Source organism: Artemia franciscana, chromosome 18 (assembly GCF_032884065.1).
Source record: "Artemia franciscana chromosome 18, ASM3288406v1, whole genome shotgun sequence".
Taxonomy (NCBI): Eukaryota; Metazoa; Arthropoda; class Branchiopoda; order Anostraca; family Artemiidae; genus Artemia; species Artemia franciscana.
Window position 1 is genome coordinate 25,030,576 of NC_088880.1, and position 14,524 is coordinate 25,045,099.

Consider the following 14,524-nt stretch of genomic DNA (forward strand, 5'->3'; position numbering starts at 1 on the left):
GAGCGGATCCGTTCCAACTATGTAAATGACGTATGCAATCCCTCCAATCTAAGCGTTTTCCATCATTTTAGGTTTCCCCACCCCAAACTTCCCCCAATGTCACCAGATCCGGTCAGGATTTAAAATAAGAGCTTTGAGACACGATATCGTTCTAAATATCAAATTTCATGGAGATCCAATCACCCGTTCGTAAGTTAAAAATACCTCATTTTTTCTAATTTTTCAGAATTAATCCACCCCCCCCCCAAACTAACCCAAAGAGAGCGGATCTGTTCTGGTTATGTCAATCATGTATCTAGGACTCGTATTTTTTTCCCACCAAGTTTCATCCCGATTCCTCCACTCTAAGTGTTTTCCAAGTTTTAGGTTTCCCCCTCCCAACTCCCCCCCCAATATCACCAGATCTTGTCGGGTTTAAAATAAGAGCTCTGAGCCCCGATATCCTTCTAAATATCTAATTTCATTGAGATCCGATCACCCGTTCGTAAGTTAAAAATACCTCATTTTTTTATTTTTCAGAAATACCCTTCCCCCCCAACTACCCCAAAGAGAGCGGATCCGTTCCGTTTATGTCAATCATCTATCTAGGACTTGTGTTTATTTTTCCCACCATGCTTCATCCCGATTCCTCCACTCTAAGTGTTTTCCAAGTTTTAGGTTTCCCCCTCCCAACTCCCCGCCCCCGTCACCAGATCCGGTCGGGATTTAAAATAAGAGCTCTAAGACACGATATCCTTCTAAACATCAAATTTCATTGAGATCCGATCACCTGTTCGTAAGTTGAAAATACCTCATTTTTTCTAATTTTTAAGAATTACTCCCCCCCCCCCCAACTACCCCAAAGAGAGCGAATCAGTTCCAATTATGTCAATCATGTATCTGGGACTTGCGCTTATTTTTCCCATCAAGTTTCATCCCGATCCCTCCACTCTAAGTGTTTTCCAAGATTTTAGGTTTCTCCCCTTCAACTCCCCCCAATGTCATCAGATCCGGTCGGGATTTAAAATAAGAGCTCTGAGACACAATATCATTCCAAACATCAAATTTCATTAGGATCCAATCACCCGCTCATAAGTTAAAAATACTTCTTTTTTTCTATTTTTCCGAATTAACCGGCCCCCCCACTCCCCCCCCAGATGGTCAAATCGGGAAAACGACTATTTCCAATTTAATTTAGTCCGGTCCCTGATATGCTTGCCAAATTTCATCGTCCTAGCTTACCTGGAAGTGCCTAAAGTAGCAAAGCCGGGACTTTAGGTTTTCCCCTTCCAACTCCCCCCAATGTCATCAGATCCGGTCGGGATTTAAAATAAGAGCTCTGAGACACAATATCATTCCAAACATCAAATTTCGTTAAGATCCAATCACCCACTCATAAGTTAAAAATACTTCATTTTTCTATTTTTTGCGAATTAACCGGCCCCCCACTCCCCCCCCCCAGACGGTCAAATCGGGAAAACGACTATTTCTAATTTAATCTGGTCTGGTCCCTGATACGCTTGCCAAATTTCATCGTCCTAGCTTACCTGGAAGTGCCTAAAGTAGCAAAACCGGGACCGACAGACAGACAGACAGACCGACAGAATTGGCGATTGCTATATGTCACTTGGTTAATACCAAGTGCCATAAAAATGTATTATAACCGTTATAACCTGAAGTACAGAGCTTTTTCTGAAGTATCGAATCCCTTCCCCTTTCCTTTGAAAAGAATTAATAATTCCATGGAGCAGTAAGAAGTGGGTGCTGGTGCAGTTTTCTGTCGTCTTCGCCCTTAGTCTCTTCAAAGACTGAGCACATAATAAATCTAGTGCCCATCTCCACAGCAGGTTTTCGATAAATTGTACTAAAAATCAAGTTTAAGGAGGAGGGGGTTCTGAACCTCACATTATTATAGGTTCAGACTCTAATTCTTCTCAAAAGTTTTTTGATCCCTCCGAAGTTCCCAGTCTGGTTTATTGATTTCTGATCTGGTTTGCGATTTAATTGCTTAGGCCTCTTGAACAGCTATGACTTCTTTTTATTTGTGTATTTTGCGTTTTTATTACTTTTTTTTGCCTTCTGTCAGCCTGACATAAGTGCTGCTATAAAAACAACAGGTGATATTCGTGATTAGATCATGTTTTGTTACATTGTTTAAGCTAAGTGTCTAACACGTGGCATGGAGCAAAAAAAAAAAGAAACCAGAAGTATGTTAAGGCCTTATTTATTATTCTTCATAGGTGAAGGCGCTGGCGTAGGTGTTCATCATGTCTTCGCCCTTAGTGTGTTTGAAGACTATATATATTTCACAGACTGGGAGACTAAGTCTGTTGAAAAGTGCAATAAATATACATGTGAAGATCGCCAAACTCTGGCAACCACTATACACCGTCCCATGGATCTCCAGATTTATCACGAATTTAGGCAGAAACCAGGTAAGTCATATTGAATTGACAGATTTATGGTACAATTAAGTAGAAATTCTGCCAAAGTTTGAGCTCTGTAAGAGGAGGTAATTGAAATAAAAATGTCTGGAGAAGTCTAACCAATCATATTTATTTTTAAGACAAATTTTGGAATTGCGCTGCAGAAACTGTATTAAGAGCCTTGGTCTTTTTAAAATCTTTTTTTGAGCATTTGATCTTTTTCATCTGCTTGGTTTAATTGGAAAAATAAAATCTTTTAAGCCCGGTACCTACGGAGAAATTTATTTAGAGCCCTCCCCCCCCACCCCTGGAAGGAGGGGGCTCACTACTTAAGAAAATGTAGACATTGACGATTAAGATTTGAAATATAAGGCAAATTTTTAAAAAATTGAATATTTCAGAGTCGATACAAGAGCTTTAACTCTTGCAGACGTCCCTGCTCAAAGCCTTTTATTTCTAGAAAACTTTTTTTTTAAGGAAAAAAACTGGAAAGACTTTTTAATGCTAAGGCTTAGGCATAATAGTTTTAACCTCAAAACCACAATAATGATTCTTGTAGGTTGATTGATTGTTTGTAGAATAACTAAGGAAAACAATTGTGATAGAGATTAGTAATAGGAGGTCCATTTCCGGTTATATGATTAATTTAGAGAATATTTACTTATAGTTCGAATACTACTACTACTAACAATTAACTCAGTAGTGGAAATACGAAAAGCCTTAAGTAACTTTATTCAAAATGTTCACAAGAACCAAAAATCTGCTTGGAAAATGTTCTCGAGCTCAATTCATGCCTTTCTCACTATCTAATGGGGAGCCTTATGGAACAATATTTGTCGCTGGTGAAGGATCGTTGCACTTAACGCTTTTTGATCTACAAAACTGGTCGAAATTTGGTTAGAACACGGCTCGAGTTGATTACAAATTGAGAATATCTCGAGAACGAAAGGGGATGCGTGCATTCTAATTAAACCAATCGATCGGGCTTGCCTATTTTAGTGAAATCAATATAAAACTCATTTTTGAATGCTATGTCCCATAATGCCTTTCGTATCTCCACAGCCGCACTGTATAGTTTAGACGTAATCAAAACATTCCCTGGATTTATCAGTTTGACTGTAAAACAAATTCTGTTATTTATTGAAGTGTCTCAAATTTCAAAGGCTAAAAACTCGCTTCGTCAACTTATTTTAACTTGAACAATTTATGTTGTTTTTTTTTTCAATTTTAATCCTTTTGTGCCTCTTTTGTGCATTCTTGTGTCTGTTAATAGAAAAATGTCTCTATTTTTATGCTCTGAAGGAAAAACTATTGGAATGGAAAATGACCATTTTTCAATGAAAGAAAAGCAGAAATAAAGTGTTTAGTTTCAACTATTAGGGATGAGTGAAATATTTTATTGATTTATTGCATTTGCAGATCATCCATATTATTAATGAATATGATGTGACGGGATTAAAACTAGAAAAAAATCGCTTAGCATTTACTTTGGTAAATATACACGTTGTGCAATAGTAAAAATTACGCTTTGACGTCGTTTAACGAAATACATTTTATGGAAAGATTGGTGTGAGATGACAAATGTTTCAGTATGACCTCGAATCAGGGGAGTATTTATTCAGCCAAATGTTTCTGAGTCGGTTCAAAGGAATTGAGTAAAAGAATCTTGGAAGATTTTCTTTTTAACAAGAAATTACTCTCTCTTCGAAATGAATTTTCAAGAAATTGATTTTGGGAGAAACTGCATGAAACGAAGAACTACTCTAAAAATTAAGGCTTTTTATACATTTTTAGAAATAAAAAGAAATAATGCAGAATATATGCTATTAAAAAAGATGATTTTTGTAAATTTTTCTATCCATTGCAATATACCCCCCTTTTTTAAATGCTGCCTTGTTGGTCCATTCAAAGGAATTGAGTAAAGGGGTTTTAATGCTCGGTGTCAATCTTGGAAGGTTTGCTTTTTAACAGGAAATTACATTCTCTTGAAAAGAAATTTTCGTGGCATGGAGTTGACGATAATGTTTGAACCGAAGAACTACTCTAAGATTTATAGCTTTTATGCATTTTTGTGTCATGAATGCAGAATATATGCAATCTAAAAGGGATATTGTTTTTAGAACATTTTCCATCCTTTACAGTCCACCCCTCCTTTTTTTTGAAATGCTGCCTCTTCGTTTGCATAGATAATTCAGAAGCCTAATCCATTAACTCTATATTTGTTTTTTTTTGAGATTTCAGCGTTAAAGCAATTTATCACATCTTAGCTTTGTTTGTATCTTAAGGAAATGTCCTAAAAATAGTCCAAAAAGCAGAGACAGTTCGGCCATTGAGGGAAAAATGTGTTAGTTGAAATCTAATTTGAGTAATATTATATAAAATAATGCAAACATTAAATAAACTTAAAACCGTAACTAGACACGTATGTTTTCTACCATTTTTCACTGCCGTATTTGAATTGTTCAGTGTAGGGTAAATAATTGACTTATTGAAAACATTTTTTGATTTTAAAGAAATAATCCATATGAAGGCAACATCCCGAAATCACGTGAAATAGCAAATGGGGATAACTTCTGTAACTTTTATTAGCCTCTTGTTTTTTACAACCTTTTTTATTTTTCATAACCTTTTTTATTTTTATTTAACCTTTGTATATTCAACCTTTTATTGCACTTTTTTTATATTGACCTCTGTGTAACCTTTCATAAACCTTTTTTCTATTGACCTTTTATTTTATTAACCTTTCTTAACCTATTGATCTTTTACTAACTCATTTATTAAAATATTACAAACTTTAATTTATTTGTATCCTTTATTAATCTTTTTTATTAACATTTATTTTGTTAACCTGAAAAGTAAACTCTGAATTATTTTTAACTCTGAAAGTTTTTCAATTCTCTTTAAAATATTAAAGAAAGTATATCCGGGAGGCTACTGTTTACTGTAACCAAAAACAGTTAAGTATCATTTTTCGTTTTTTCTTTTATTTTTTCTTCCGTCTATTGTTATGTTTGATTTCCGTATCTTGCTATATTAAGTAATTTGACGTTTTATTAGTAATTCTTCAATCGTTTATTCTGTGCTTCAGTGACACAAAAATAACTTTATGACCTTGAATACATAGTTACATCTGAAATGATTCTTTTGTGGTGAGAGGAAAAAAGAACTTAGCAAGAGCGCAAGAGAAAAATCAAGAGAAGAACTTAGCAAGAGAAAAATCAGAATGTGGGCAAGTTTTCTCTAAGGTTGTTATAAAACATAGCAAAAAAGCCATGTATTATGCCATGTGATCCTGTATTAGGCCCACTTCTAGCCCAGTGAATTTTGTTCTCAATTATTATCTCGTATATAGCTTTGAGTTGAGAGTTTGCATATACTTCAGACATGAAATTACCATAATTCACTTTTTATTGTTTCACTTATTTGATGCGATTCTCTGTAATATGTGGTTTGATATGAGGATACAATTTAGACGTGAAATGGTTTCCTCAGTTAGTAAGTCATGTATAATTCAGAGGTGAGTGTTTGTGTATAACCTAGACATGAAATTATCACTATTCATTGTTTATCAAAGTGTAATTTCATCATATATTCGATGTTTGGTTAGTGATCTTCTTTTCAATTTTATTCTTTGTTTTTCGTTCCGTACATAATTTATTGTTCGTTTTCAAGTTGATTTGTTTTAATGTCTTCTATTTTCTATTTTATCTTGCCTCTTTTGTTTTGGGCAGAACTTGCTGTATAACTGGATATTCAATAGATGAATAAATGGTTGTGTTAGTCGTTAGAACAAATTACTGGAAACGATTCTGTTCGTAAATATACAAAGTTGAATATATATCTTTCTGTGTGTGTCCTGTGTGCATTATTGCACTGTTCATCTGGTCGACAAGAAACTTCAAGTAGTTCTTGAGTACACTCTTGCGAAGTTTTTAGGAATAAAATCCCCCCAAGCCTCCCGCCCACCTAATGCTTTTCGCGCTGACTAATATTAGAAAACCCTTGAACACCAATACTTGACAGTTTCGTTTCCATTATTCACATTTTCCGGATATAAACAGGGCACTGATATAAACAGATATCGGGCTCTGTTTTCCAACAGTGCCCGATGGGTAAGAAAATAATCATCAACTAATTTTTAACATTCTTTTAAATTTAGAAATAGGATCGTTGTTTACACATGGAAAAAAAAATGAGGTGGATTTTCCGTGGAAGAGTTTTCTACGGGTCGGAATTTTCCAGGGGCGAAGAAAAATTCTGCAAGTGGGGAGGGTATTTTTCTTCTATTTTTTTTTCTTACGAGATCGCATCCACGCTTCGACGGGTAAGCTAGTTATTTTATAAAACTGCTCTCCTGTAGTATAAAAAAAAAATAGTTATCGTTTAGAACTGGTTTTTCTCTGAAAGTACGAGCTTCTAGTTCTGAAATTGAAATTTGGAGCCTCCTTTATTTTATTCAGTTATCCTTATTCCTTGTGTAGTTATTCTTGTGTAGATTTTTGAAATTGTATCATTTGTTATATTATGTTAATTTTATATATTCTGATTTATTATTGATTTTGTTTTTAGCATTGAACAATTCTTGTGAAGATAATGGAAATTGTAGTACGTTGTGTTTACTTAAGCCTGGAGGTGGCCGACAGTGCGCTTGTCCTGAGTTTTATGTTTTAGCGAAAGACGGTGTAAATTGTATCAGCAACTGTAGTTCATCGCAGTTTGTCTGCAATTCCACCTATAAATGCATACCTTATTGGTGGCGCTGTGATTCACAGGTAAGCTTAATTCAATTTATTTTCACAATTTAGTTGAAAATAGCAATTACCATCTAAAAGAAGGTGATAATACTGTAATTATTTTATACCATAGTATTGAAAAATTGAAAATGATAACAGTTTGGACGCGTAATTTTGTGAAATTTTTGCTGTGATAAAATTTTGAAAATGAGGTATTTACTTTACAAATTCTCTAGAATATGGATTTTGGAGGTATTATTACCAGATGCCAAGTCTTGGCCAAATACTGCGAATGGTGCCATGAAAATTAGTAGTAAAGGAATATCATACGTCCTGCAATCGTAAATTTTTAGCTTACTCAAAATTATTTTCTTGTTGTCGTATCGAAGCATAATCACTTGTTATGGCTGTTATAGGATTCAAAGAAATAAAAAAATAAATCCGACGATAGTACTATCGTTAAACCATCGTACAGACTGGGGTTCAAGTCCTGGTTGTTATTTGGATTGAGACAGGGTTAGTGGTGTGACTGTGCAAGTTCAGCCAGAGTCAACCCAGCTCTAAATGGGTCCCTTGAGAAATCTGGAGAAGTGAACAGAAAAGGGGTTTGAAAGCACAGGATGGCTGGCCCTCAACCCCCATTACGCTTCCTGGCTGGATGGCCATGAAATGGAGACCAGCACCGATGACAGGGACTGTAAAGTCAAATGCTGTATTCTTTACTTTTTTATTATTCATCTTACTTTTTGTAATTTACATAAAAGTAATGTATTTTATAATTTATTAATTTGAAAATTGTGACATGATGTTGTAGAAGGGGTAACAGTCTCCCCGGATACGTTGAAGATCATTTTAGTTTCAGTTGGTTTCTGGATGCTCATAATTGAGCAAGGGCAGGTGTCCTTTTTTCTTTTTTTTTTTTGCCTAAGGCAAGCAACTATGTCTCGTTCACCTTTGTCCCAAACTTCATAATTTGTCTCTTCATATTGTTTCTTCATTTCTTCAATTTGAAGAAATATTTTTATGTAGTGTCTTGTCTATGTAGTCTCTTTTGAATTTTGAAGAAACACTAACCGAAGAAAATGACTTTTCTATAAACATATATTTAATCACGCTTATCCAGACTGTGCAATTACCCAGGGCGGGGGTCCCATGGGTGTCTGAACAAGAGCAGATCAGGATTGTTTTTCTTAGTTTGACATATGCACAGGCTAAAATTTTCGGACTTTTTGTCTGCTTATTAAATTAGTAACAGTTTAAGTAAAACTGCACCTAATCCAACTGGATCTAAGCCAAGATTAGTGATCGTTTTCCTGTTTGCATGAGATTGTCTAGAAAATTCAAAGAATGTACACCTAGTTTTGCTTTTAAAATGTATTGTAATATTATTGGAAATGTATCAGCCCGGGCAAGTAAGCAAGAGGAGATATTTGCATCCGTGCTTTCTCTCAGCCACCCTCCCCCCCCAAAAAAAAAGGAAAAAAAACTGTTTTTGAAAGCAACATTTTGGTTGAGACTGTAAAACTATCCCAATTAGAACATAATTTTTTTAAAGTAATACTCTAAAGATTAGAAGTTTTAGGCAATTATCAAAAAAGTTGAACTCGAGTAGAGATGATTTCGGCCTTTGTTTGTATTTTTCAGATTCAAGATTGTATGCGTTTAAAATACTAGCAAATGTGATGTCTCTCATTTTTTTTTAGTTAGAAATGGATGTCACTATAATTTAAAAAATTTCAATTAGAAGATTTATCGAAATTTAATGATATATTAAAAATTAGAAGTTTTAGAAAGTTGTCCAAAAAATGTGATCTGAGTAGAGGAGATAATTCCGGCTTTTTTTTTTCAGACACAAGATTCTACACGTAAAATGTGATGTCTCTTATTATTATTATCTTTTTTAGTTTGAAATGGATGTCTATACGAAATTTTAAAATTTTCAATTAGAAGTTTTATCGAAATTTAATAATATATAAACAATTAGAGGTTTTAGAAAATTGTCCAAAAAGTGTGATCTGAGTAGAAGGGATAATTCCGTTTTTTTTTCAGACACAAGATTCTTGTGTCTAAGATCACTATTCTAATATCTAGAAACTTTTCATTCAAAAATTTTTATCGAAATTCAATAATATACTAAAAATTTGAAGTTTTAGATAATTGTCGAAAAAGTAGGGTGCTTTAATTTTCACCGAAAAGTAGATTCTCATAATGCTAGTAAATAATGGTCCACCCTGGAAGAGAAGGTTTTTGGACTTTCTATTCAAAAAAAAAAAATTACGTTTTTTTTTTTTTTTTTTTTTTTTTTTTTTTTTTTTTTTTTTTTTTTTTTTTTTTTTTTTTTTTTTTTTTTTTTTTTTTTTGGTGAGACATATGTGCAAAGGTTTTATCCGAGATTTTGTTCTAGGGTGTTACAGAAAAACTTTAAAATACCCATAAAAATTTATATATATGTATTTTTGTTATGTTTTTACTACTCGGACAGAAATTTCAGGGGGGGGGCACACCCTCCCCTCTTCCTGTATACGGACTTGCATGTGCCATCATTTGCATATTAGTTTTTATTACCATTGGTGTGATCGTTTTTATTCATAAAATTAACCATGATTGTCAATCTAGAAAAGTTGTTGTTTCTTTTTTTTCCGTCATTTCTAAAAATATTTTGGTAATGATAATGTTTTTAATGTCAATAATATATTAACATTATATGGCGACTTGTTTCACTTTAGGATGATTGTGGGGACAGGTCCGATGAACCTCCAGAATGTCGTCCATTCAAATGCACTCCTGGTCAATACCAGTGTGAAAATGGGAATTGTATTCATCCGTCATTGTTATGCAATGGTGAATCTGAGTGTGGTGATGACTCAGATGAAAAAGAGTGTGATAAAGTAAGTTTCAGCTATGTCATCTTCTTCCATAGATGTGTTGAGACATGGATTTTATTCATTCTTTTATATATAAATTTACCCTTTTTGATTGGAAAGAATGTAAAAGTACTATAATATAAATATAAAATACAAATATAAAAGAATATAAAAGTAAACACTACTGTCCTTTTCGAAAACCAAGAATTTATGCAAAATTTGGTTTTGAATTAAGGTTGAAGCCCCCCTAATCTCGGCAGTGTGAGATCTGTGGCGAAGTCACATTACTATTCATGTCGAGTTTACTACTACTGCTAAAGACTTAGTGCAGCATTATACCGCCCGAGGCTGACAGAGCTGTCCTCCTCCTCCCAGTCTATTTTAAGCTTTATTCTTTATCTCTTTCCGTGAAGTTCTAATCTCCTTCAAATCCTTCCTTATGACATCCCTAGTCGGAAACGAATGGGGTTGGAATCAAATAATAAGCTGGCTATTTCGCTATTAGCACGACTTGGAGTTGCAGACTTTTTGCAAATGTTGGGATTGAGAGCCATCAACTGCAAAAACACCCTCCAGGAGTCAAAATTTCACTTTATCTCGAACGTCAGGATGAACCAAGCTTGCAGCAACACGTAAAAAATATTTGTTTATGGCTTTTTTTTACAGCTGAAATAGTTTTAGTTGTAATTTTTCTCTTTTTTTTTTTTAATTGCTGGTAGAGTTGAAATCAGAAATCAAACTGATAGCTGGTTTGATCTTAAATTTGCTTTTGCTTTGAAGCTAGACCATAAGTTTTTTTTGAATTTTTCTTTCTTTCTTTTTATATTTCTTTGTAACTACAAAAACTTATTTAAAGGATCTATTAGGTGTTTTTTGACATCAAGTAAACACTTTGATAGTATTCTTTAAATGGCTTTTATGCAGTGGCAAATATCAAAGTTCGAACTAAAAAAGGAAATTGTGGTGGGAGGGGTCCTAAATTTTTTATACTCTTCGCCAAGTAAACAACTCTAATACTAAGCTTTCTTTTTAAATTCACAAAACTTGCATCACATGTTTCCTTCGCTGATCACGATTGCAGTAACAGTTGCAACCTAGTGAAGACCAAACCATGACTCTGCTAAACAACGCACACGACGAACCACATCTCGTTTAAAAAATAGGTTTTTAAATTAAGTTTAGTACTTGTTAATTAAACGAAACACGCCCAAGAAGTGAAGTTAGATTAATCCTAATGAAGTATAAACTTCATATAACCTTCAGTTTACATAATGATATAATTTAGACTATATGTTTGCACATTAGGGGGAGTGGGTAAAGTATTTGGACAGTGCCCCTAACCTAACCTACCCCCCCCCCTTTAATGTGCAAATATATAGCCCAAATTTTATAAGTTCAATGCATTTTATCCCCCGTCACATGTCTTTGGTCTTTGAAACCGGTTTTCTTAGATCTAACCTAAGCGTAATTCTAGAGTGTATTTCATTTAATTAACAAGTACCAAAAGTTTATATGTTGAAAAGGGCAGAATCCCTTCGGTCTGAGGTCTTAGAATCCTTCTACGTAAGGATTATTGCTCGGTCTCAACTTGAGTTTTGTCACAGAGCAGTGTACTTTAAGTTTAGTTATTTCCTTTTTTTAATTAAACCCGATTGAACCTTAAACCCGATTGAACCTTGAACGTTGTATCTGTTTTGTTATTTTACCGCCTATTTTAGTATATCAAATTTAGTTGTGACTTAATCCTATTAATATTTCCTAAATCAAAATTATACAACTCTATCATGCACCTCGATTGAATACTCCTTCCCTCTAATTCAGACCGGGGTCTATATTACGATATTACTCGCTAAGAGTAGTACCGTTAGTACATCACTCAAAAGGAAACTGTGAAACTCAATTACGGTTTTGGTATTTTTTTTTCCCCTCTGATTCTATCTTTTTCATCATAATTTACCTTTTTTTGTCGCTTTTGAAGATTTTATCTCCTTTATTTCCAATTTATTTAATGAATCTTTTATGCTCATATTTATTGGTATTATCCGTCTTGCTTTGAAATTCTAATTCAGCTGAGTTTAGCTTGTGAGGAGAATTTTAAATAAATCATTAGCTTATATTGAGAAAGTTTGTTTTGGAAAAAAACTTTACGATTTTGAAAACTTGAAAATTGGCTGAGCTAGATGAGTAAAGTGCCGACAGTGCACATATTCTTGCCAAGTGACAGAGACATCGAGAGAGAGGATCTAAGAACATAGAAACTCACAAATTCGTTTTGCTTTATCAAACGCAAAATGCTGCAACATGCCTTTGTGTCGCTAAAGTATAAAGTTCAGTTTTTATTATAAACATATATTATATAAACAAATATATTATATAAATATAACAAATCTATTATATAGTTATAATATATTATATAGTTATATAAATATAATGAATATATTATATAAACAAAAAAAACTTCATCTTCTTCGCCTCTATTCATATCCTCCTTTAATCGTCCTCTTCTCATCTTTACTCTCTAACCAGATTAGATATATGCTTTTAATTTGTTTGAAGTTAGGTTATTCTTTTTTAGTATTCTTGTTTGCCAATTCAATTTAAATGTCCTGGAAATGAAACAGTTCGAGATCGATGCATTCCTGCAGTCCGGCGTTGCGATGGTCATGTTGATTGTCCTGGTGGAGAAGATGAAAGCGATTGTCAGCCGAGCAAATGTCCCGCTAATCAGGTATCCTTTTCTGGCTTTTATATAAAGTTGGTCTGACAGATAGTTTTTGAAGTTCAACTATTGCTACTACTACCTCTAACAGCCCATTGTAGCACCTTGCACCGCTACAGTCCATTGTAGCATCTTGCACCGCTAACAGCCCATTGTAGCACCAATGTAGCACCTCTGCTTGAGGCCAACATAACTTCCCTACCCTAATCTGTTCAAAGCTTCCTTCTTTATTTCCTCCCATGAAGCTCCGATTTAGTTTATTATGACACTCTTCAGGGGTCGAAAAATCCCCATTCCGTAACTATAATGTTAGTTTTTTGTTTGTTTGTTTATTTATTGCTATGTTTTCGGGGTGGGTGGGGGTGATGATGCACCAAAATTTTGTAAAAGAAATTACTACTCTTGAAATCTTCCGTCCTGCCGTAACCATGACTCTCAGTATCGCTTTTTCTAGTAATTTTCGTTTCGACTCGACACCATTTTAAGGGTGTTGAGGCTAGTTTTCAAAATTCCCGTAAATTGGATTTCAAACTAACATTTTACACCTAGGCCTAATCCATATAATATTTAGCACTCCTGAATTTGCTACAAATGGCGGTTTTTTTTACTAGCCAGTTGTATTTCTTAAGTCATTCTTTTTTTTTTTGGCTACTATGGGTCGTGATTTCTTCTTTAATAGCATGTACCCACCGCCGCAGCAACCATAATCATAGTTGATTATTTGTCTAAATAAAAGCTTGTTTTCTCTCTTGAGTTGGTTGTTTCATTGTCAGAGAAGATGAAGTTTTTCTCATAATAGTCCATATTATATTTTTATATTATATTATGTTGTTATTATTATAGAACATGTTGTAAAATTGTTGAGTAAATAGCATATAATAGAAGCTAGAATAGATAATAAGTGCAATTTAAATAGTCTGCACATAATAAACCCTGAAACTCGTGTATTAATCCATAGCAAGTCATGTCAGTAGAGTGCTTAAACTGAGAACCATATTAATCGCAGTACTTGCTTTACGTTTGGTAGTTGTAAATTCCTGAAATTTCTTTTAAAAAAAATTTTCACCTGTCATTGTAAAACATAAAATTGAATAAATCCCTATTAGAATTGTTTGGGAGATAAACTTTACGAGCTTTGGGACATGGATAAATTTTTGGGGACAGTGTTTTCGCTTTTTCTGCTCAGGAAACTAAGAACATCTGGAATGCTTCAAAAACAAGTTTTGGGATTTTGCCGGTTTTGTGAGTTGTTTCTTCTTTTTTTTTAATAAAAGGGATTTTCCCATTTTATCGGTTGTATTTTAAACAGTAAGCTGTATCAGAGATGTGGTTCTATCTTGCTTTCTAAGGCTACACTGGGAGAAAGGTTGAAAGTATTAAGAAAAAAAAAACTAAAAGCAAACGCGGAAGGTCAATGTGAAAAAAAAAAAAAATTAAAAGATCAATAAAATTCATTAAAAGAATTGAAACCAAATACTTAATAACCATAAAGCGAGTTATTCACTAGAATCCTCGATTTGCACAAAATCCAAAAATTTGAACTGTCATCGACTCATACTGGAGAACAATTGACAAATAATAAAAAAAAAATCACTCACTCAAACAAACGAACTAGCAATTAAACAAGTTGGAGAATTATCTATCCGTAAGCCGTTAATCTGTGCTTCCGATGTACCAAACACCACAAGAGCATGGAATCCTGTAAACACCGGAGCTTTCACCTTTTGGGAGGGGGTCTTTACCTTGATAAATTCGGGAAGTGATGGTTTTGCTAGGTCTATAATAAGTGAAGATGTTCTTTTT

General features: G+C 33.9%; 1 protein-coding gene across 3 annotated transcripts in view; it reads left to right on the forward strand.

The window, feature by feature from the left end:
• Window positions 1-14,524, forward strand: part of LOC136038798 (low-density lipoprotein receptor-related protein 1-like) — a gene marked incomplete at its 5' end in the record, with an annotated part of 269,617 nt that overhangs the window by 157,868 nt on the left and 97,225 nt on the right. For all 3 annotated transcript variants that reach the window (XM_065722181.1, XM_065722182.1, XM_065722179.1), the window contains 4 exon segments: window positions 2,220-2,414; window positions 6,975-7,177; window positions 9,865-10,026; window positions 12,578-12,730. In XM_065722181.1, coding sequence (XP_065578253.1) covers window positions 2,220-2,414; window positions 6,975-7,177; window positions 9,865-10,026; window positions 12,578-12,730 — 713 coding nt within the window.